Source organism: Leptonychotes weddellii, chromosome 7, assembly GCF_054177405.1.
Source record: "Leptonychotes weddellii isolate Sample4059 chromosome 7, ASM5417740v2, whole genome shotgun sequence".
Lineage (NCBI taxonomy): Eukaryota > Metazoa > Chordata > Mammalia > Carnivora > Phocidae > Leptonychotes > Leptonychotes weddellii.
The window spans coordinates 93,241,493-93,266,193 of NC_138375.1; the positions used below are offsets into that span (position 1 = coordinate 93,241,493).

The window sequence follows — 24,701 nt, forward strand, 5'->3', positions numbered from 1 at the left end:
ATTAATAGTTGAAATTAGGGGCGTCTGGGTGGCTCAGTCATTAAGGGTCTGCCTTCGGCTCAGGTCATGATCCCAGCATCCTGGGATCGAGCCCTGCATTGGGCTCCCTGCTCAACGGGGAGCCTGCTTCTCCCTCTCCCTCTCCCTCTGCCACTCCCCCTGCTTGTGCTCTCTCGTTCTCCATCAAATAAATAAATAAAATCTTAAAAAAAAAAAGGAGTTGAAATTAAAAGGGCTGTACTTTGGAGCGCCTGGGTAGTTCAGTCAGTTTAGCATCTGCCTGTGGCTCAGGTCATGATCCCAGGGTCCTGGGATCAAGCCCCTCATCAGGCTCTCTGCTCAGTGGAGAGCCTGCTTCTCCCTCTCCCTCTGCCCCTCCCCCCACTTGTGTTCTTTCACTCTCTTTCTCTCTCACTCTATCTCAAATAAATAAAATCTTTTTTGAAATGGGGGTGGGGGGCTGTAGTTTTTCCAAGAGAATGTAAGGAAGGGAGAGGGAGAGGTACAATTGAATTGTCTTGATAATTGACCATGGAATTTAAGCTGGCTAAGAAATGGAGTGAAGACTCTTAGAGTATGAGTTTAAAAAGTTGGAGGATCAGTGTTTTGTCCCAAGGAAGTGGAATAATTGCCATCTTCCAGCTACTAGAAGGAATAAGTTGCAGAGGCTGGAAGGTGATAGTTGGAGAGTAGGATTCTTTTTTTTTAGTTTTTAATTTTAATTCCAGTATACTTAACATGCAGTGTTATATTAGTTTCAGGTGTACAATAAAGTGGTTCAGTACTTCTCTCCATTACTTAGGGCTCATCATGGTAAGTTTACTCTTAATCCCCTTCACCTATATCACCCATCTCCCCAACCCCCTCTCCTCTGGTAACCATCAGTTTGTTCTCAGTAGTTAAGAGTCTCTTTCTTGGTTTGTCTCTCTTTTTTTTCCTTCGTTTGTGTTTTTTTGTTGTTTTGTTTTTTAAGTAGGCTCCATGCCCAACATGGGGCTTGAACTCACTACCCTGAGATGAAGAGTTGCATCCTCCACCAACAGAGCCAGCCAGACGCCCTGTGTTCCTTTGTTTTGTTTCTTAAATTCCACATATGAGTGAGATCATATGCTATGTATTTCTCTGATGACTTACTTCACTTAGCATTATACACTAGGTCTGTCTGTGTTGTTGCAAATGATAAGACTTCATTTTTATGGCTGAGTAATATTCCATTGTGTATATATACCATATCTTCTTTATCCATTCATCTGTCAGTGGATACTTGGGCTGCTTCCATAATTTGGCTAAATAATGCTGCAGTAAAAAGAGGTGAAACACCGATGAAAGGAATTCAAGACAATGCAAAGAAAGGGAAAGACATTCATTCCATGCTCGTGGGTTGGAAGAACAAATATTGTTAAAATGTCTATACTACTCAAAGCAATCTACAGATTTAATGCAATCCCTGTCAAAATACTAACAGCATTTTCCACAGAACAAGCACAAACAATCCTAAAATTTGTATGGTACTACAAAAGACCTCGAATAGCCAAAGCAATCTTGAAAAAGAAAAATGAAACTGAAGGTATCATAATTCCAGATTTCAAGTTATATAACAGAGTGGTAGTAATTTTTTTTTTAAAGATTTTTTATTTATTTATTTGACAGAGAGAGACACAGCGAGAGAGGGAACACAAGCAGGGGGAGTGGGAGAGGGAGAAACAGGCTTCCCGCGGAGCAGGGAGCCTGATGCGGGGCTCGATCCCAGGACCCTGGGATCATGACCTGAGCCGAAGACAGACGCTTAACGACTGAGCCACCCAGGCGCCCCCAGAGTGGTAGTAATTAAAACAGTATGGTACTGGCATAAAAATACATACATAGCTCAATGGAATAGAACAGAAAACCCAAAAATAAGCCCACAATTGTGTGGTCAGTTAATCTTTCACCAAGGAGGAATGAATATACAATAGGAAGAAAACAATCTCTTCTACAAATGGTGTGGAAAAACTGGACCACGTTCTTTCACCATACACAAAAATAAACTCAAAATGGATTAGACAGGTGGCACCTGGGTGCCTCAGTCGTTAAGCGTCTGCCTTCGGCTCAGGTCATGATCCCAGGGTCCTGGGATCGAGCCCCGCATCGGGCTTCCTGCTCTGCAGGAGGCCTGCTTCTCCGTCTCCCACTCCCCCTGCTTGTGTTCTCTCTCTCGCTGTGTATCTCGCTCTGTCAAATAAATGAAATCTTTAAAAAAAAAAAAAATGGATTAGACACCTAATGTGAGACCTGAAACCATACAAATCCTTGAAGAGAGCACAGGCAGTTATCTCTCTGACATTGGTCATGGCAACATTTTTCTAATTAGGTCTCCTGAGACAAGGGAAATAAAAGCAAAAGTTATTGGAACTACATCAAAATAAAAAGTTTCTGTACAGCAAAGGAAACAATCATCAAAACTAAAAGGCAACTAATGAATGGGAGAAGGTATTTGCAAATGACATATCCAATAAAGGGTTAGTATCCAAAATATGTGAAGAACTGATAGAACTCAATACCCAAAAAACAATCCAATTTAAAAATGGGCAGAGGAGGGGCGCCTGGCTGTCTTAGTCAGTAGAGCATATGACTCCTGATCTCATTGTTGCGAGTTCAAGTCCCATGTTGGTGGATGTAGAGCTTACTTAAAAAAAATTAACTAAAAATTAAGAAAAGAATGGGCAGAAGACACGAACAGACATCTTCAAAGAAGACAGATGCCAACACACATATGAAACGAGGCACCTCATCACTCATCACAATGGAAATGCAAATCAAAACCATAATGAGGGGTGCCTGGCTGGCACAGTGGGTAGAGTATGTAACTCTGGATTTTGGAATCATGAGTTTGACCCCCCACATTGGGCATAGAGTTTACTTAAAAAAAAAAAAAATACAATGAGATATCACCTCACCTGTCATAATGGCTAAAAAAAAAAAGTGCGTGAGGATGTGCAGAAGAAGGAACCTTCTTGCACTGTTGGTGGGAATGCAAATTGGTGCAGCCGCTGTGGAAAACAGTATGGAGGTTCCTCAAAAAATTAAAAATACAACTATGTTAAGATGTAGGAATTGCACTATGGGGTATTTACCCCAAAAAAGACAAAAACTCTTAAGGCAAAGGGATACCTGCACCCCTGTATTTATAGCAGCATTATTTACACTAGGGAAACTGGAAGCAACCCAAGTGTCCATTGATACATGAATGGATAAAGAAGATGTGGCATGTATAGACAATGGAATATTACTTAGTCATAGAAAAGAATGAAGTCTTGCCATTTGCAACAACATGCATAGAGCTAGAGAGTTATAATGCTAAGTGAAATAGGTCAGAGAAGAACAAATACCATATGATTTGACTCTTCTGTGGAATTTAAGAAACAAAACAAATGGGCGCCTGGGTGGCTCAGTTGGTAAAGCGTCTGACTCTTGATCTCAGCTCAGGTCCCTATCTCAGGGTCATGAGTTCAAGCCCTGCATTGGGCTCCATGTTAGGCCTGGAGCCTACTTTAAAAAAAAAGAAAGAAAGAAACAAAACAAAGGAAAAAAGAGATAAACCAAGAAAGGCCCTTTTTTTTTTTTTTAAGATTTTATTTATTTATTTGAGAGAGAGAGAATGAGAGACAGCATGAGAGGGAAGAGGGCAGAGGGAGAAGCAGAACCCCTGCTGAGCAGGGAGCCCAATGTGGGACTCGATCCTGGGACTCCAGGATCATGACCTGAGCCGAAGGCAGTCGCTTAACCAACTGAGCCACTCCCTCCAAGCGCCCAGGCGCCCTCCAAGAAAGTCTCTTAACTATGGAGAACAAACTGATGATTTTGAGAGGGGAGGTAGGTGGGGAGATGGGGATTAAAGAATACACCTATGATGAAATAAAATGACTTTTAAAATAAACATAGGGGTACATATATCCTTTCAAGTTAGTGTTTTTTTATTCTTTGGGTAAATATTCAGTGTGGTTACTGGATCATAGGGTAGTTCTTTTTGCGGGGGGAGGGGTTCTATTATTAATTTGAGTAATCTCCATACTCTTTTCCATGGTGGCTGGTCCAGTTTGCATTGTCACCAACAGTGCATGAGGATTCCTTTTTCTGCACATCCTCACCCACACTTGTTTCTTGTGTTTTTGATTTTAGGCATTATGACAGTTGTGAGTTGAAATCTCAATGGGGTTTTGATTTGCATTTGCCTCTTCAGTCTTATACAGTTTTACGTTTTACATTTCTCTGATCCATTAGGAATTAATTTTTGAGTATGGCTCAAGATAGGGATGCACATTCTTTTCTCTGCATAAGAGTTTCCAGTTGTTTCAGCAACATTTGTTGACACTACTATGCTTTCTCTACTAAACTGCATGTGTACCTTTGTTTCAAATCATTCGTGTATGGGATTATTTATGACTCAGTTTTATTACATTAGTCTATCTATCTTGATGCTAATATCACACTTTTTGATTACTGTAGCTTCACAGTACATCTTAAAGTCAGATAATGTAAATCCTCCAGCTTTGCTTTGCTTTTTCAAAATTGTTTTGGCTAGGGGCACCTGGGTGGCTCAGTGGGTTATGCATCTGCCATTGGCTCAGGTCATGATCCCAGGGTTCTGAGATAGAGCACGGGCTCCCTGTTCAGTGGAGAGACTGCTTCCCCCTCTTCCTTTGCCCCTCCCCCCTGCTCTCCCTCGTGCTCTCTCTCTCAAATAAATAAATAAAATCTTTTAAAAAGAAAAAAAATTGTTTTGGCTGTTCTAGGTCCTTTGTATTTCCATTTGAGTTTTAGAATCAGCTTGTCAATTTAATAGATATTGACCCTTGAACAACACTGGTTTGAGCTGTGCAGGTCCACCTATATGTGAATTTTTTGCCATAAATACAGTATGGTACTATAAATGTATTTTCCTTAAGATTTTAATATTTACTTTAGTTTATTTCAACGTAAGAATATAGTATATGATACTTTTATCAAATGTGTTAATGGGTTGTTTGTGTTACCTGTAAGCCTTCTTTCTGGTCAACAGTAGGCTATTAGTGGTTAAGGTTTTGGCGAGTCAAGTTATATATAGGGATGCTTGGTTGGCTCAGTCAGTAGAGCATGTGACTCTTTATTTTAGGTCGTGACTTCAAGCCCCATGTTAGGTATGGAGCCTACTTTAAAAAAAAAAAAGTTATACACAGATTTTTGACTGGAGTGGGTAGGGGATGGGGTAGGGAGGAGTTGGCACCCCTGATCCCTCTACCCCCTGTTGTTCAAGGGTCACATGTACTTTACTTTTCTCTTAGAACTGCAGTTACATATATTTGATGCTAACAGCTTGGGGTTGTTGTTTTTTTTTTTTAAGACTTTATTTATTTATCTGACAGATAGCGAGAGAGAGAACACAAGCAGGGGGAATGGGAGAGGGAGAAGCAGGCTTCCCACTGAGCAGAGAACCCGATGTGGGGCTCGATCCCAGGACCCTGGGATCACGACCCGAGCCGAAGGCAGACGCTTAATGACTGAACCACCCAGGCGCCTCTGGTTTTGTTTTGTTTTGTTTTTTAACCCAAGATTTCCCTATTCATATCTTAGTTGGATGAAGCTTATTTTCAGTAGATTCCTCTGCAAAGACTAGTGAGTATAGTGTTCTTGCACATTGTAAAGTTAGTCTTGGTACTCGAAGGACAGGTAGGGTGTATCCCAAGATCCTTGGCTCATACTTTTTCCCATAAATTTCTATGGGAAAGTCTAATATTAATTGATTTTCTTTATTTTGTAAGTGACTTTGTCTTTTTGTTTACAGGCTCTACAAGGTTTTTTTAGAGTTTTTGTTTGTTTTTGGGTTTTTTAGCCTTAATTCTTCAGGGACCCCATTTATACATATGTTAAATATTCTTTGCTAGTCATCCATATTTATCATTTCACTTCTTATTTTTCTTATTTTTTTTTAATGGCTTTTCCTTGGTACCACTTAAGTTTTCAGTCAGATGTATTCTTCTCTGGGTACTTTGTAGCCAACATTACTTTTTCTTCCATTTCTTTCTTGATTTTTAACTCCTGATTCAAATCCTGGCCTTTCGTTTGCCGTTTTGCCATCTCAATTTTTTAAATATTTGATTCAAGGTGGTTTATGGACGTTAGTTTAAGAATGTTTAATTTCATTTGGGTGTTGTGTTTCCCTCTTTTTGTGATTGTTATTTGGGAAGTTTTATCAGCTACAATATTTTTTGTTTTAATAGCTTTGTATAAAATCTGAGCTGTCTTTTCATTTTGAAATGTCTTGTTTCCCTGATCTGACAGTAACCATTGGCGTGTGAGGATTTTGAGTTGCTATGTGTTTTATTCTTAAGAACGTCCTTTCCAAGGGCGCGTGGGTGGCTCAGTCGTCCTGCAACCGGCTCCCTGCTCAGTGGGGAGCCTCCTTCTCCCTCTCTCTCTGCCTGTCACTCCTCTGTTTGTGTTCTGTCTCCCTCCCTGTCCCAGTCTGTCAAATAAATAAATAAAAATCTTTAAAAATAAATAAATAGGGGCGCCTGAGTGGCTCAGTCATTAAGTGTCTGCCTTCGGCTCAGGTCATGATCCCAGGGTCTTGGGATCGAGCCCATAGTCGGGCTCCCTGCTCAGCGGGAATCCTGCTTCTCCCTCTCCCACTCCCCCTGCTTGTGTTCCCTCTCTGGCTGTCTCTCTCTCTGTCAAATAAATAAATAAAATCTTTTAAAAAATTAAAAATAAAATAAATAAAATGAAAATTGATTAGTCGCTATTAATAATTTATAACCTTAAACATTTTGAGAATTCCTTGAGTGATCTAGACATAGTGTAAGTCAAGGGGAAAAGAATATTTTTTGGACCACAGATTCTGTGGTCAGACTAGCATTACCATTGTCTGTATAAACTCAAGCTAATGGCCAGATATTTTCCCACACTGCGAAGCTAAACCCTTTATCGGCTCTTAGAAAAGATTCAAACATGGGTTACCCTTGAACATACTCACTTACTCATTAAATTGTGGAGCATTCACTTTTCAGCGTACCTCTTAGAGCATTTATATAGGTCAGGCTTTGGGGGTAATGTCACATACTCTGTAAGTAGGTAGGCTTTCTGTAGTTTTATTTAGGATTTTAAATACCTGTTTTTAGTGTAATTTCATTATGTCTGAAGTAAGATGGCTGTTGATACTATCTAATATACATTTTGATGAAATCCATTTAAATGTTGTTTTTGTTCTTTATGCTTCCCAGAGTGATGATTCTGACATTTGGGATGATACAGCATTAATAAAAGCTTATGATAAAGCTGTGGCTTCATTTAAGGTATGAAATGTTTACTTACTCTTTTCCGTATTTCCTCATGTTAATCATTTGGGAAAAAAATTAACCGATAACATAAAGTGTTAATGTACATACTACTCAGTTCTAATTTTGAAGACCAATAGATATCACTGGTTAGTTAACTTAGCTGATAATCTGATAATCTTCCTTTAAAAAGTTGGTAGGCTCTCTGTATTTCATCCCTTTAGCAAAGACAACTGAAGTAGAATTTTAAACACTAATTACTTTTAATGTGTTTGCCTTGTATCAAACTATAAAAGTCCTCTAATTCAGATTAGTGGAAGGGCAGCCTGAATTATAATTTTCATTTAACAAGCCTTCATTGAAATAATAATGATAAATATCAGTAGTGCTATAATTAGTACTTGTAGAGTGTTTACAACATTTTAGGCACCGTTCTAAGTGCTGTGCTTATATTAAATTAATCTAATCCAAATCCTGCGATTTGGTTATCAAGTCAAGTGTTCCTGTTGGAAGGAATATACTATTCTTTTAGGGGCTGTAGTGTGTTTTTATGGCCCAAACAAGACATTTACACAGTTGTCCAGCATTATCACTTTCCCTACCATGTGAAGTATTTAGTTTTTTTGAGCACCATGCATGGGCCATCAATAGTAAGAACATATACTCATAGAGAGCACCAGGTACAAAGTCCACTTCTTTCCCTTAGTCACTCCTGTAGCATGAGGTAAAGATCAAACCTGTATGTCATCCTTGAAGCTGAATTCAAATTTGTCAGTAATGCTTTTCAGTATACCCTTAGAGTAGAAGCATACTATTGCGGGGTTCTGTAAAGTGCAGATTAAAGTGGGGCTCAGCATTGTATGGAATTGATGATATTGCAGAGGGAAGTAGTCTGAGTAGAGGAAAAGATAGTTTACTTTTATTTATTTATTTTTAAAGATTTATTTTGTTCATATATACAATGGAATATTACTCAGCCATCAGAAAGGATGAATACCCAACTTTTGCATCAACACGGACAGAACTGGAGGAGATTATGCTAGGTGAAATAACTCAAAAAGACAAAGTCAATTACCGTATGGTTTCACTTATTTGTGGAACATAAGGAATAGCATGGAGGACATTAGGAGAAGGAAGGGAAAAACGAAGGGGTGGAAATCAGTGGGGGAGACGAACCATGAGAGACTATGGACTCCGGGAAACAAACTGAGAGTTTTAGAGGGGAGGGGGTTAGGGGATGGGGTAGCCCAGTGTTGGGTATTAAGGAGGGCACGAATTGCATGGAGCACTGGGTGTTATATGCAAACAATGAATCATGAACATTACATCAAAACCTAATGATGTACTGTATGGTGACTAACGTAACATAATAAAAAAAATAAAGATTAGGAAGCCTTTAAAAAAAAAGATTTAGGGGTGCGTGGGTGGCTCAGACGGCTAAGCATCTGCCTTCGGCGCAGGTCATGAACCCAGGGTCCTGGGATCGAGCCCCATGTCTGGCTCCTGGCTCAGCAGGGAGCCTGCTTCTCCCTCTGCATCTCCCCCTGCTTGTGCTGTCTCTCTCTCTCTGTCTCTCGAATGAATAAATAAAATCTTTTAAAAAAAAAAAAGATGTATTTTTTAGAGAGAGAAAGTATGAGGAGGGTTTGGGGGAGAGGGAGAGAGAGAGAGAGAATCCCGAGCAGAGTCCATGCTGAGCACAGAGCCCGACGTGGGACTCAATCTCATGACCCTGAGGTCGTGACCTGACCTGAAATCAAGAGTTGGATACTTAACCTACTGAGTCACCCAGGCACCCGATAGTTTACTTTTAATTGTGTTGAGTGTGAAGTAAATGTGAAGATATGAAATTGGTAATTGGTAATGTTGGATTGAATAAAGAAGAAATGTCACCTGGATAATAGCTTTAAAAGTCTGCTTGCATCATAATGATGATCATAAGCAGGTAAAGAAGGATGGACAGTTCTTTTTGTGAATGCCCAAGTTTAAGACTTGATCAGAGAGGTAATAAAGCATTGGAGTTCTGCATTGCTATATCATCCAAAATGTCATAAATTTCAAGATAAATGATCAACAGAATATAATGTTACAGAAAGGGTGAGAGTGAGGACTTAATTCAAAGGGTCCTTAGAGGGACGCCTGGGTGGCTCAGTCGGTTAAGCGTCTGCCTTCGGCTCAGGTCATGAGCCCAGGGTCCTGGGATCGAGCCCTGCATCGGGCTCCCTGCTTAGCGGGGAGCCTGCTTCTCTCTCTGCCACTCCCCCTGCTTGTGCGCTCTCTCCCTCTCTTTCTCTTTCTCTGAAAAATAAATAAATAAAATCTTTAAAAAATAAATAGAATAAATAAAACGGTCCTTAGAGCTGATAATCAGATATATGATGCCTTCCAGAGTAGTTTCTGTAGTGTGTGGGATGGTGGAAAGAGGAAGTAGAGGCTTTCTGAGTTGATGGGGCCTTGAGACCAGCTTGTAGTGACGGAGTTCTTTTGTTACACTTCTTTGATGTCTTACCCTGTAACGTGTACATTTCTATTCTTGTTTTCATAGCATGCTCTAAAGAATGGTGACATTTCTGAAGCTTCAGATAAACCAAAAGGCACACCTAAAAGAAAACCTGCTAAGAAGAAAAGCCAAAAAAAGAATGCTACAACACCCCTGAAGCAGGTTATTTTAAAACATTGAGATTGAACTTCAAAGAATTTCTTGTTGCTGTTTTTAATAATAGTGTAAAATATTTTTAACTTAAATGATTAGTGTAGTGTTTTCCATTGACAGGTAATCACAAAATTTCTAAAATAGCTATTAAAGTTTCTCTAGTTTAGGAAAATACATGTTAATAAAAGCATAATGAATTAGGTGGGAATGATCCATTGAAGATTGTGTTTACTTTATGTGAGGGGTGGGGTTGAGGAACCCAGTGCTATTTGGGAGGAGTATCTCAGAGCCTTAATCTGAAATGGCAGTATTCTGCTTAAGTTGAGAGATGGCTATGCTTTTATTTCCCCCCACCTTTGGACCACAGATTCTGTGGTCCCTTAAACTAATACCCAGGAATCAGATATTCTGGGTGGAATCATTTCTCCTATTTAAAACAGTAGACCCGAAAGCTAAATATTTTGGTGTCTTATCAGTTCCTTTAGTTTTATCATTACCAAGGGGGAAGAGAGCTAACATTTCATAAGCTCTCCCTATGTGCTAGACCAGAGTGCAGGACACTTTACACACTTTCCCGCCCTTTCTGTTCTTCATAACAAATATATGAGGTAGATTTTATTATAATTACTTAACAGGTAAGGAAAATGAGACTTAAAGATTAAGATACTTGTCCACAGTTATATAAATGGCAGATTTTATATGGCAAATAAGTGGCTTGATTATATAAATAAAATTATATTTATATTGGAAATTCATATTTATATGTTTTTGGCCCCAAACCTTTTTGACTATATCATTCTGCATTCCAGATGAGGTAACTGGAGACTATCCCTTCCACAGTCTACCATACCCTACCTAAACAAGACTGCAGTTCATCCTCTTTAAAAGAAATATGCGAGTATCTTTGGTTTCTTTTATAGTGGAAAGTTGGTGACAAATGTTCTGCCATTTGGTCAGAAGACGGCTGCGTTTACCCAGCTACCATTGCGTCAATTGATTTTAAGAGAGAAACCTGCATTGTGGTTTATACTGGATATGGAAATAGGGAGGAGCAAAATATGTCTGATCTACTTTCCCCAGCCTCTGAAGTAGCTAATAATGTAGAACAGGATGTTCAAGAGGTAAGGATACCGGCGGCGGAGGGTGGGGCGGAGCGCGGGGGGGGGTGAATTCTAGGAAGCCAATAGGGGATGAGAAACTAAACACTATAACTAGTTGTTAGTTTGATCTACTGACGCACTAATTCTTTTTTAATGATACTTTTAGGGATGCCTGGGTGGCTTATTTGGTTAAATGTCTGCCTTCGGCTCAGCAGGGAGCTTGCTTCTCCCTCTGTCTGCCCCCCCGCCCCCTCCCCCCACCCCACTTGTGCACTCTCTCACGCTCACTCACTCTCTGACAAATAAATAAATGTTTAAAAAAATACCTTTATGGGCGCCTGGGTGGCTCAGTTGGTTAAGCGACTGCCTTCAGCTCAGGTCATGATCCTGGAGTCCCGGGATCGAGTTCCGCATCGGGCTCCCTGCTCGGCGGGGAGTCTGCTTCTCCCTCTGACCTTCCTCCTTCTCATGCTCTCTGTCTCTCATTCTCTCTCTCTCAAATAAATAAATAAAATCTTATAAATAAATAAATAAATAGATACCTTTATAACAAAAACACATCTATTTTTTCTTTTTAAAGAATGAAAATGAAAGTCAAATTTCAACAGATGAAAGTGAGAACTCCTCTAGGTCTCCCGGAAATAAACCACATAACATCAAGTCAAAAGCTGCTCCATGGAACTCTTTTCTCCCTCCACCACCCCCCATGCCAGGATCAGGACTGAGACCAGGAAAGGTAAATTTCTACCCAGAAAAGGTTTCCCAGGAAATAGTTAAGAACTTTCCACCCCTCCATTAAGTGAGTTTTAGCTTTTCTGTGAAACTTTTGTAGTTTTCTGTAGATACTGTAAATCTACACTTGAAAATTCTTTGTAAAGGAAATAAAGTAGTAATGCAATGCAGAGTATTTTATACTGAAAGACTTTCCCAACTATTTATGGAGGATTGCATATTAGTCTAATAATTTAGTGAAGTTAAGTTAGAAAGTATTCGGTGTTTTACCATCAGCAGGGTATTATGCTCTAGTTCTCCACGTCACTTGGGTAAGTGTGTAAAAATTGGAGGAAAACACATTATTTACATCTAATACAGATTAAATCCTAAGGTGCTCCCAGATTGTTCCATAGAATAAAATGCAAATATTGTTTTCCTTTATGGTTCTTTTGGCTGTAAGTAACAAATAAACAGAAAAGATTTTTATTGGGACACCTGGGTGACTCAGTTGATTAAGTGTCTGCTTTCGGCCCAGGTCATGATCTCAGGGTCCTGGAATCGAGCCCCGTGTCAGGTTCCCTGCTCAGCAGGAAGTCTGCTTCTCCCTCTGCCTCTGCCCCCCCTCCTCCGCCCCGCCCCCTGCCCCGGGCTCATTCTCTCTCTCTCAGATAAATTAATTAATTAAATCCTTGGGGAAAAGGATTATTTTTTTAATTTATTTTTTATTTTTAAAGATTTTTATTTATTTGACACACCTGCTTGTGTTCCCTCTCTCGCTGTGCTTCTGTCAAATAAATAAAATCTTTTAATAAATAAATAAATAAATAAAAATAAATTAATTGTGTCCTGGAACCCAGGTAGGTGTGTCCCATCTGGTGGTTTTGTATAAAGCAGTGATTTCTTCACTGGAGGTTATAGTATTCAGGCAGTAATAATAATAAATAAAATTAAAAATCATGACTTTTTTCTGGAGATTTTCTGTGACAGATTTCTTATTAGGTTTATATTACAGTTTCTAGAAAGATCAGACCTCTTAGTTTATATATCATACTTCATTGGTCTCAGGGGGCTGGTTTTTCTTATTAAATGAGAGGTGTACTAATTTTTACAGTATGTGTCCTACAGTGTATTATATGTAACTCAGAGGACGTCCATAAAGATTATACAATTTAATTAGCACAATTGTGGGGAGATAGTCTTTTATGATTGAAATATCTTGCTAAATACACTATCTCTGATTTATTTGGTAATTAGGAGTCTTTCTTACTTTGATTTTACTTTCTGAATGTTTATATAGAAAGGAAATGAGGAATATCTAGATTTATGAGTCCTCACATTTGGTATATGAAAGTCTATTTCATCTTTTTTGATATGTCTAATATATTATTCTGGGTGATTATTTTTACTCTTATGGCATTGAGTCTTTTTCCTCCTTTCATGTGTAAATTGGTAAATTAATCTTCCTTTGGAATGTTCTTTACAGCCTGGTCTAAAATTCAGTGGCCCACCACCACCTCCACCACCACCACACTTCTTATCATGCTGGCTGCCTCCATTTCCTTCTGGACCACCAGTAAGTGCAAAAGAATTCAGATTAAACCTTGCTTTCATACATACTTAGGGATTTAGCAGCACATAGGTGATTGGGAAATGTCATTTTAGACCATCCCTATGGTCAGATTCTAATGTGTAAAAATTTGAACTAAACCTTAGGTTTTTGTTCTTAATATCCTTCTTCTACCCAGACTCAGTCTTCTTGCTCCTGACTCTGAGCCCGATATTGCCTGCTTCCTTCCTGTCAGAAATTGTATCTCATTCTCCGGGGAGGTATCTCTTATTTGAAAGGATTTAATTGCACCATAAATAAGGCTTAATGTTTTGCTCTTCCAGATATGCTTGGATGTTAACTTCACATAGACTGCGTGGATTACTAATGGTAGACTTCTGGATATCAACAGCAGGATAGATACCAGACACTTTGTAGCAAATTGTATGTGTTCCAGTGGGGGCAGCGCAGTCGTTCTACCCAAGACCTTTACTTAAAATGCTGTCTGGGTATTTTTTGAGTAAAACCATAGAAGTATATATACTTGTGGTGCCTGGGTGGCTCAGTTGGTTGGGCATCCGACTTTTGATTTTGGCTCAGGTCATGATCTCAGGGTCGTGGGATTGAACCCCATGTCAGGCTCCATGGTCAGCGCAGAGTCTGCTTGAGATTCTCTCTCTCCCTCTCCCTCTGCCTCTACCCCCAGTCGCACACACATGCTCACTTGCTCTCTCTCTCTCTCTCTGTGTCTCTCTTTCTGAATAAATAAAATCTTTTAAAAAAAAAAGTATACTAGGGTGCCTGGGTGGCTCAGTCGTTAAGGATCTGCCTTCGGCTCAGATCATGATCCCAGGGTCTGGGGTCAAGCCCCACATCCGACTCCCTGCTCCGCGGGAAGCCTGCTTCTCCCTCTCCCACTCCCCCTGCTTGTGTTCCCTCTCGCTGTGTCTCTGTCAAATAAAAAAAAAAAAAAATTTAAAAAAAGTATAATATACTTAGTCTTTTACCTATAGATTCATAATGGAACAGAATAATAGTTCCAAAACTCAAAACAAAATACCTGACATTTTACATGATCTATTGTCTTTTGATTCTTACTCGTTTTTATTTTGTTGGTCTTCTGTTGTTGTTACTGGTTGGCTTTCTCAAAATGTCAGGTTTTTTAAAAAGTTTTAAATAGGAAATGGCATGAAATGTAGGGGAAGATACAACTAATATCCGGCATTCTCTATGTAAAATGGATGTCCAGACTTCAAATTTTGTTTATTGACTTTAAAGCATATCTTTCTCCATTTCCAGATAATTCCCCCACCACCTCCCATATGTCCAGATTCTTTTGATGATGCTGATGCTTTGGGAAGTATGTTAATCTCTTGGTACATGAGTGGCTATCATACTGGTTACTATATGGTAAGTGATCACTCAGCATCTTTCCTGACAATCACTTTGTCATTATGTGACTTTGTTTCGTTTGTAACTAAAAAGTGGCATGTTATGTTTGGTAGATCCTAAGGGTTGAAAACTACCTTAAAGTTTAAAAATACACAATTGTTTGTTTAAGGCTTACATTACTCTTGTATTGTCCCTGCTAAGTGTAATTGTAGTGCTTTTAAAATATTATCTAAAATATTATCTAAATATTGAAATATTATCTAAAATAATATCTAATATTATGAAAATATTAGAATATTATGAAAATATTAGATTAGATATTATTAGATTATGTTGATAATACATTTTCTAATTTAATGACACTTTCTAAATTATTTTCCAACATTAGTCTTTCTCTTTCAATCTGAAATAAAATGCATTGTAGGAGATAAAGAATAATACCTAAAAGAAAGGAAGACAAAAAGTGTTAGGTTTATTTTGTGCATAGAGGAAGGTCTTAGGTGATAAATGCCAAGCTGAACCTTAGGGACTGAAGCTCCATACTTGTCATTTTATACATCAGTCTGTTGCAGGCATGTAGTATTGGGATTTATCAAGAAAATTTTAATTTTTTAATTTTAAAGTCAATAAATTTTTATTTAAAGAATTTTACATGTGATTTCCTTCCACTGCCAATCACTGCAGTTCCTCCAAAGTCAGAAACATAATCTTCAAAATAGCCCTTTTAGAAAGAACTTTTGTTCAATCCACAGTTGTGTCAGTCCAGAGTTCTTTCAGTTGGGCTTCTTTGATCTTCCCTTGAATATGGACATACTTCACAAATTCCCCACCTGTAACCTTTGGGATCCAATTTCTTGACCTTAGGACCTTAGAAGTCAAATTGTAGGAAGTACACTGATAGCTATTTTAGCAAGTGATCTAAAATTTTTATTCCTTAATTTTTTCTAATATTGAAGAGTCTTGTTACTTCCACTCTACTCTGTGAGCTTAGTGGAAAATGTTACAGGTCTCATTGTCACCACAGCAATAAACTTGCTGTGATGGAAGCATAACCTGTGTCTCAAGTTGCCGCAATTTTTAAATTTTTTAAAAGGAAGCTGTTATGCCATGCTGAGATTATGATGTGATATTGTAGGTACTTGAATTTCTGGTTAACTAATATATATATAAGAAGAAGAATAAAAATGACTTGAAGGAGTAATTTTTTAAATGTATTACCTGTACATGCTCCCAGTAATACTATTATTTAAAAGCTAATCTTGAGCTGTTGTATAACCTTGGTATATTTGTATTGTATGATGAAGTTCCCTTTTTAATTACCAAAAAGATAATGGAAAGTAACAAATTAACAGTTTTTAATTTGAGACCAAGCACTTAACTTGCTAAGCTTCCATTTTCTGCACTTCACATTTCTCTGCATATATTTTTTATTATGAAATATTTTGAAAAATACTACGTAGGGGCACCTGGGTGGCACAGTTGGCTGGATGTCACTCTTGGTTTCAGCTCCAGGTGTGGTCTCAAGATGGTGGCCTCAAGCCCTGCCTCAGGTTCAGCGCAAAGTCTGCTTGGGATTCTCTCTCCCTCTCCCCCCCCCCCCCACGCTCACATGCTCTTTCTAAAATAAATAAATCTAAAAATATATGTATACCATATAAGTAAACTCTTGATGTAACTCATGTTTATTTTTCAGTTTTTTAGAACAAAAGAGAGATCTTTTACCCAAATGTACCATATTTTGACTTATTTTCAGGTTCATATTATGCATAGGTTCATGGTTTTATTTGGTCATTGTGGTAAACTTTTTGTTGAAATACATATGCAGAAAAGTGCATATATGAGAAGTGAACAGCTTGATTGAAAAACATCATTGGGACGCCTGGGTGGCTCAGTCGGTTAAGCATCTGCCTTCAGCTCAGGTCATCATCCCATGGATCAAGTCCCACACTGGGCTTCTTGCTCAGTAGGAAGCCTGCTTCTCCCTCTGCCTGCAGCTCCCCCCTGCTTGTGAGCGCGTGCTCTCTCTCTTGGACAAATAAAAATCTTTTAAAAAGAAAACAAAGAGCTGTATTTAAAAAAAAGAAGAAGAAGAAGAAGAAGATTATCATAACCCTAAAGCCTTCTTATATCTTCTTCTACTCACTACAATCCCTTTCCCAAGGGTAACCGTCTTCCTGACTTCTAACATCATAGATAAGTTTTGTCCTTTTTTGAACTTTTATGGTTGGAATAAAGCCGATGCAGGGCTCGATGTCACCACCATGAGATCATGACCTGAGCCGAAATCAAGAGTCAGATGCTTAACCAACCAGGCACCCCAACATTTTGAATATATTTAATTTGAAGGATGGCATGGATGAAAATTAGACTTGGTTAAATTGTATTTTTTTTTTTTAAAGATTTTATATATTTATTTGAGACAGAGGGAATGAGAGAGAGAGAGCACATGAGAGGGGGGAGGGTCAGAGGGAGAAGCAGACTCCCCGCCGAGCGGGGAGCCCAATGCGGGACTCGATCCAGGGACTCCAGGATCATGACCTGAGCCGAAGGCAGTCGCTTAACCAACTGAGCCACCCAGGCGCCCCGGTTAAATTGTATTTATAAGTACTCCTATTTCAAGTACTTGATTGTACTATGTTATTAAAACCTAGCAGATTTTCACTGGACACTGACATTAAATTGCTGATGTTTCAGTTTCTTTCATGAATCAAAAAGCAGTTCTTAGGAATGCAGCCTTATCCAGAATATTTGCCACAAATTCAGGACCAATCTATGACTAACTTGTTCCTAAGAAAATCTTTATTTTAAGGGTTATTATTTATATATCTGCATATATTAAAATGTAAACATACATTTACATTCAGAAGTGTAAAGAAATCGCAGTTTCCTAGATCTTGCATTTTTGTCTCTTTGAAATTGTTCCCATTAAAAAGAAGCCAGTACTGGGCGCCTGGGTGGCTCAGTCGGTTGGGCATCTGCCTTCGGCTCAGGTCATGATCCCAGGGTCCTGGAATCGAGTCCCAAATCAGGCTCCCTCCTCGGGGGGAAGCCTGCTTCTCCTTCTCCCACTCCCGCTGCTTGTGTTCTTGCTCTTGCTATCTCTGTCTCTGTCAAATAAATAAAATCTTAAAGAAAAAAAAAAAAAGAAGCCAGTACTCATTGTTAAGTTTTCTAACCGCTTAAATATGTTTTAGCTACCACTGCCTACAGGTAGCTTTTTTTTTTTTTTTTAAGGTGCAAAAAGGTGGTTTTATTTATTTTTTCATTTTTTTATTTTTTTAAAGATTTTATTTATTTATTTGACAGAGAGAGACACAGCAAGAGAGGGAACACAAGCAGGGGGAGTGGGAGAGGGAGAAGCAGGCTTCCCGCCGAGCAGGGAGCCCGATGTGGGGCTCAATCCCAGGACCCTGGGATCATGACCTGAGCTGAAGGCAGACGCTTAACGACTGAGCCACCCAGGCGCCCCAGAAGGTGGTTTTATTAAAGCATGGGGACAGGACCCATGGGCAGAAAGAGCTGCTGCCCTGGGATTGTGAGGCGCAACTCTCAGCTAGCATTTTCTTTTTTTTAAGATTTATTTATTTATTGGTGGGGGAAGGGGCAGAGCGAGAGGGAGAGAGAGAATCTTAAGCAGGCTCCCCACTGAGCACAGAGCCCAATGTAGGGCTTGCTCTCATGACCCTGAGAACATGACCTAAGCTGAAATTAAGAGGCAAACACTCAGCCAAATGAGCCACCCAGGCATCCCTCAGCCAGCATTTCTTAACCATTGCTTCACAGAATCACATGCCAGACAACGTTTCTGTTAGCAGCCTGTTCCTATTAGAGCAGCCAGATAGGATTTGGGTCCGTCTCTAGAAATCCAAGCAGAATGCAAATGACTTAAGATTAGTGTTCTTGGAATAACATAAAATAGGCTATTACTTTGGTCCTTATCAAGAACAAATCACTTTTAATACATCTTATGGCCTCTAAAGTATAGATTAATAGTAAAGTGGAAAGCTAATAAATATGTAGGGAAAGTAGGGCACATGGAAGCTAGGAGAGAGGAATAGGACATCTGGGTTAGATCTGACCGGGAAAAACAAATATTTGAGTACTGATCCTGCTTTTTTTAACTTCTAAAATGTTCTTTAATACATAATGGTCTCTAATGGTTTTATTTTAATAAATGAGTGTAACACAGTGATATTTTACTTGACAGAATTAAGGTATAAGTTGGCTCAGGAACATCACTGGACTTCGTGAAAGAACAAAATTTCTTAATTACAGCCTAATAATTGTTTACTCTGGGATCCCTTTTAAAGCACATTTGAAGGCTATAAACTTATTTTATGATGATATTAAGTAGAATTAGTAAAATGTCTTATATGAACAAAGCATAAATGTGTGTGCTATTCTTTTAAATCCCTTTATGTTTCCTTACAGGGTTTCAAACAAAACCAAAAAGAAGGAAGGTGCTCACATTTCAATTAAGGAGTAAGTCTATCATCATTATAAAAGTGAATCTTTAGTATAAATTTCATAGTTTGTGGAAAACATATGTTTAAAAATTGAAATGGTGGGGTGCCTGGGTGGCTCAATCAGTTAAGCGTCTGTCTTCAGAAGATCAGGTCATGTTCCTGGGGTCGAGTCCCATGTCAGGCAGGCTCCCTGCTCACTGGGGAGCCTGCTTCTCCTTTTCCCTCTGCCCTTCCCCCCTGCTTGTGCTGGCTCTCTTTCTCTCTCTCTCTCTCAAATAAAATCTTTTTTAAAAAATTTAAAAATTGGGTGCCTGGGTGGCTCAGTCATTAAGCGCCTGTCTTCGGCTCAGGTCATGATCTCAGGGACCTGGGATCGAGCCCCACATCAGGCTCCCTGCTCCGCGGGAAGCCTGCTTCTCCCTCTCCCACTCCCCCTGCTTGTGTTCCCTCTCCTGCTGTGTCTCCCTCTGTCACATAAATAAATAAAATCTTTTAAAAAAATAAATAAAAAATTTAAAAACTGCTATATTAAAAAATAGGTTAATAGAAAGCTATTAAATACATTTTTAATTATTTATTTTTAATTCAAGTACAATTAACATACAGTGTTATTAGTTTTAGGTATACACACAATGATTCAACAATTGTACACACTATTCTGTACTCATTACACATGTACTCCTAATCCCCTTCACCCATTTCACCCATGCACCCACCAACCTCCCCTCTGTCAACCACAAGTTTGCTCTCTATATTTAAGAGTCAGTTTTGGGGCACCTGGGTGGCACAGTTGGTTAAGCATCCAACTCTTGGTTTAGGCTCAGGTCGTGATCTCAGGGTCATGAGATTGAGCCTCATATCAGGCTCCGTGCTCAGTGCAGAGTCTGCTTGAGTTTCTCTCTCTCTGTCTCTCTGTCCCTCCGCCCCTCCCGCCTGTGCACTTTCTCTCTCTCTCTCTCTCTAATAAATAAATCCTTAAAAAAAAAAAAAAACTCTTTTTTGTTTTGTTTTTTTTTCTTGGATCCTTGGTTTTGTTTCTTAAAGTCCACATATAAGTGAAATCATATGGTATTTGTTTTTCTCCGATTTAAATTCACTTACTCTCACTATACTGTACATCCATCAATGTTTTCTCAAATGGCAAAGTTTCATTCTTACTTATGGCTGAGGAATATTCCATTGTATGTGTATATGTATAACACATCTTCCTTTTGTGTTTGTCTACCAGTGAATAGTTGGGTTGCTTCCATATCTTCACTATTTCAAGTAATGCTGTAATAAACAGGGATGCATATATCTTTTCAAATTAGTATTTTTGTTTTCCTTGGGCAAATAGCCAGTAGTGGAATGACCGATCATATGGCCTATTTTTAATTTTTTGAGGAACCTCCATACTGTTTTCCCCAGTGGCTGCACTAGTTTGCGTTCCCACCAACAGTACATGAGGGTTCCTTTTTCTCCACATCCTCACCAACACCTGTTGTTTCTTGTGTTGTTGATTTTAGCCATTCTGACTGCTGTGAGGTGGTATCTCATCCTGGTTTTGAAATGCATTTCCCTGATCATTAGTGATGTTGAGCATCTTTTCATGTGTCTGTTGGCCATCTGTATGTCTTCTTTAGAAAAATGTCCATGTTGTCTTCTCATTTTTCAGTTAGATTGTTTTATTTTTTCATGTTGAGTTGCACACATTCTTTATATATTTTAGGCCCTTAATTGAATATATCATTTGCGAATATCTTCTCCCATTTGGTAGGTTGCCTTTTTATTTTATTGGGTTTCTTTTTATTTTGGTGTAATCCCAGTAGTTTATTTTTATTTGCCTTACCAAAGGAGACATATCTAGAAAAATGTTTCTATAGTTAATGTCAAAGTGATTACTGCCTATGTTTTCTTTTAGGAATTTTATGGTTTCAGGTCTCACATTAAAGTATTTAATGCATTTTGAGTTTACTTTTGTGTATAGTGCAAGAAAGTGGTCCAGTTTTCTTCTTTTGTATGTAGCTGTCCAATTTTCCCAACACTATTTGTTGAAGAGATTGGCTTTTCCCCATTGTATGTTCTTGCCTCCTTTGTTGAAGAATAATTACCATATGAGTGTGGGTTTATTTCTGGGGTTCTCACATATATTCCATTGATCCATATGTTTTTGTGTGTGTGCCATACCATACTGTTTTGATCAGTACAGCTTTGTAGTCTATCTTGAAATCTGAGATTGTTATACTTCCAGTTTGTTTCATCTTTTTTTTTTTTTTAAAGATTTTATTTATTTATTTGAGACAGAGAGAATGAGAGAGAGAGAGCACATGAGAGGGGGGAGGGTCAGAGGGAGAAGCAGGCTCCCTGCCAAGCAAGGAGCCCGATGCGGGACTCGATCCAGGGACTCCAGGATCACGACCTGAGCCGAAGGCAGTCGCTTAACCAACTGAGCCACCCAGGTGCTCGGTTCATCTTTTTTAAGATTGCTTTGGGTATTCAAGGTCTTTTGTGGTTCCATATAAATTTTAGGATTATTTGTTCTAGTTCTGTGGAAGATGCTGTGTATTTTAATAGGGATTGCATTAAATTTATAGATTGCTTTGGATAGCATGGACATTTTAATAGTATTTTTCCTCCATGAACATGGACTATCTTTCTATTTGTTTTTGTTATCTTCAATTACTTTCATCAGTGTTATAGAGTTTTTGGTGTACAGGTCTTTAACTTCCTTGGTTAATTTTATTCTTAAGTGTTTTATTGGTTTGGGTGCAACTGTAAATGGGATTGTTTTCTTATTTTCTGTCTCTACTAGCTCATTATTAGTATATAGAAACGCAAGGGGTGCCTGGGTGGCTCAGTTGTTAAGCGTCTGCCATCGGCTCAGGTCGTGATCCCAGGGTGCTGAGATCAAGCCCCACATTAAGCTCCCTGCTCAGCAGGAAGCCTGCTTCTCCCTCTCCCACTCTCCCTGCTTGTGTTCCCTCTCTCGCTGTCTCTCTGTCAAATAAATAAATAAAATCTTAAAAAAAAAAAGAAATGCAGCAGTTTTCTCTATCTTGATTTTGTATCCTGTGACTTTACTAAATTCATTTATCAGTTCTAGTCGTTTTTTGGTGTAGTCTTTAGGGTTTTCTATATATAGTAGTATTAAATACATTTTGATGTCAAAACAATTTGATAAAAAGTTGATCTGCATTCTCTCATGATGTCAAAGTATCATCTCAGCAAGTACTTGGTTAGTGGTGTGGAAAGAAAAACATCTTTACAGTGAAGAGATCCCTAGAATTAGTGATGATACTGTACCACTGTGGTGGGACAGCCAGACTTGGTTTTTGATTTATGATGCAGTATGAAATAGACTGAATCATCTATGAAGTGTTTTGGTCAAAAGAGTTTAACTGGAATTTAATTAAGCCTATAAGATCTTTTCCACTTACTGGAAAAAACTGGGGATAGAGCAACGAGTTAAATGACCCCAGAAAAGAAATGATCAGATGGGTCTAGAATGTGAAATGTTTTATTTATTTATTTATTTATTTATTTATTTATTTATTTATTTATTTATTTATTTAGAAATGTTTTAGAAGGTAACTGGCTTCCTTTCTTCAAAAAGTCAGTGAAAGAAAAAAAAAGGGAGTAATTTTTCTAGATTAAAAGTGACTTAAGAGGCATAACAGCCAAATGCATTGTGGCCGTGGTTGGAATCTAGTTTGAAGGGCCATCTATAAAAGTCTTGAGGGTTGAAAAAATTTGAATATGGACTGGATTTTAACTGAAATTAGATAATTATTGCTAATTTATGAACTGTGATGAGGGTGTTGTAATATATGGAAGAATGTCTTTTTAAATTTGCATACTCAAGTATTTGTAAGTGAAGTATTAAAATGTCATGAATTTCTTTTTAAATGATTTAGCAAAATGTACATGTGCGGGCGCCTGGGTGGCTCAGTTGGTTAAGCGACTGCCTTCGGCTCAGGTCATGATCCTGGAGTCCCTGGATCAAGTCCCACATCGGGCTCCCTGCTCGGCAGGGAGCCTGCTTCTCCCTCTGACCCTGCCCTCTCTCATGTGCTCTCTCTCTCTCTCTCTCATTCTTTCTGGCTCAAATAAATAAAATCTTTAAAAAAAAAAAATAATGTACATGTGCATGAAGCATATATGGCTCTTGAATCTAAGTGGTGTGCACATGGATGTTCATTGTACTATTTTTTCTATTTTCTGTATGTTTGAAAAGTATGTAGGAAAAATGTTCACTATTTTTAAATTAGCAAAAGCTGTGTGTCTATAATTATATTCCTTTTTCACGTATTATTTTAAGCTTTCAGTCCATATTCATCTATATTTGATAGAGATGCCATCATAGCATCTTGTGCACACATGTGTATCTGCACTTAACATCACATTTTAATGTTTTTTTACATATTCTTTCTGTCCGATTGTTTGCCTACACGTTATGCCACTGTTCATTCAGTTAAGTAGTTTTTGGCATTCTGGATAACATTACAGTGGGTACCTTCTTATATGTGGTAATTTGATTCTGTTCTTTCATAGCCTTCAGGTAAATTTCTATTGTGACTATGTGATAGAAGATTGTGGACATTATGGTTCTTTTTTCTTTTTTTTTTTTTTTTAAAGATTTTATTTATTTATTTGACAGAGACAGCGAGAGAAGGAACACAAGCAGGGGGAGTGGGAGAGGGAGAAGCAGGCTTCCCGCTGAGCAGGGAGCCCGATGCGGGGCTCGATCCCAGGACCCTGGGACCATGACCTGAGCCGAAGGCAGACGCTTAACGACTGAGCCACCCAGGCGTGCCGGACATTATGGTTCTTGATGGATGTTTCCATGTTGCCTTGAGAAACAGAGTTTGAAAAATGTTTTTTCTTGTCAGTTTCAAAATGAGTGTTGCATTCCTGGGAGGAGTATTTTTAAAATTACATAAACCATCACATTTAAAAGTATAATTACCCAGGTGAACCTAGCTGGCTCAGTTAGTAGAGCATGCAACTCTTGATCTTGGGGTTGTGAGTTCGAGCCCCTTGTTGGGTGTAGAGATTACGTAAAAATAAAAATTTTTTTTAAATTTATTTGAGAGAGAGAGAGTGAGCATGAGAGGACGGACAGACAGAAGGAGAAGCAGACTCCCTGCTTAGCAGGGAGCCTGATGTGGGACTCGATCCTGGGACTCCAGGATCATGACCTGAGCCAAAGGCAGCTGCTTAACCAACTGAGCCACCCAGGCGCCCTAAAAATAAAATTTTAAATTCACCAGTGCAGCCATGCTTCATTGTCACAGTTAGAAACTGAATGATGACCCTGGAACATGGCCTATTAAGAACCTGGCGTTTGCCTCTTTTCAGCATTTTTTTTTTTTTTAAAGATTTTATTTATTTATTTGACAGAGAAAGACACAGCGAGAGAGGGAACACAAACGGGGAGTGGGAGAGGGAGAAGCAGACTCCCTGCCGAGCAGGGAGCCCGATGCGGGACTCGATCCCGGGACTCCAGGATCACGACCTGAGCCGAAGGCAGTCGCTTAACCAACTGAGCCACCCAGGCGC

General features: G+C 38.8%; 1 protein-coding gene and 1 pseudogene across 2 annotated transcripts in view; one reads left to right on the forward strand and one right to left on the reverse strand.

The window, feature by feature from the left end:
- LOC102741088 (survival motor neuron protein) overlaps window positions 1-24,701 on the forward strand; it is a 37,946-nt gene that overhangs the window by 1,859 nt on the left and 11,386 nt on the right. For both annotated transcript variants that reach the window (XM_031034063.2, XM_006738857.3), the window contains exons 2-8: window positions 7,239-7,310; window positions 9,838-9,954; window positions 10,866-11,066; window positions 11,626-11,781; window positions 13,243-13,332; window positions 14,605-14,715; window positions 19,129-19,179. In XM_031034063.2, the coding sequence (XP_030889923.1) occupies window positions 7,239-7,310; window positions 9,838-9,954; window positions 10,866-11,066; window positions 11,626-11,781; window positions 13,243-13,332; window positions 14,605-14,715; window positions 19,129-19,176 (795 nt within the window). In that variant the 3' untranslated portion in view covers window positions 19,177-19,179. The remainder of the gene's footprint in view (window positions 1-7,238; window positions 7,311-9,837; window positions 9,955-10,865; window positions 11,067-11,625; window positions 11,782-13,242; window positions 13,333-14,604; window positions 14,716-19,128; window positions 19,180-24,701) is intronic.
- Window positions 15,693-15,796, reverse strand: LOC115942835 (small nucleolar RNA SNORA1; annotated as a pseudogene).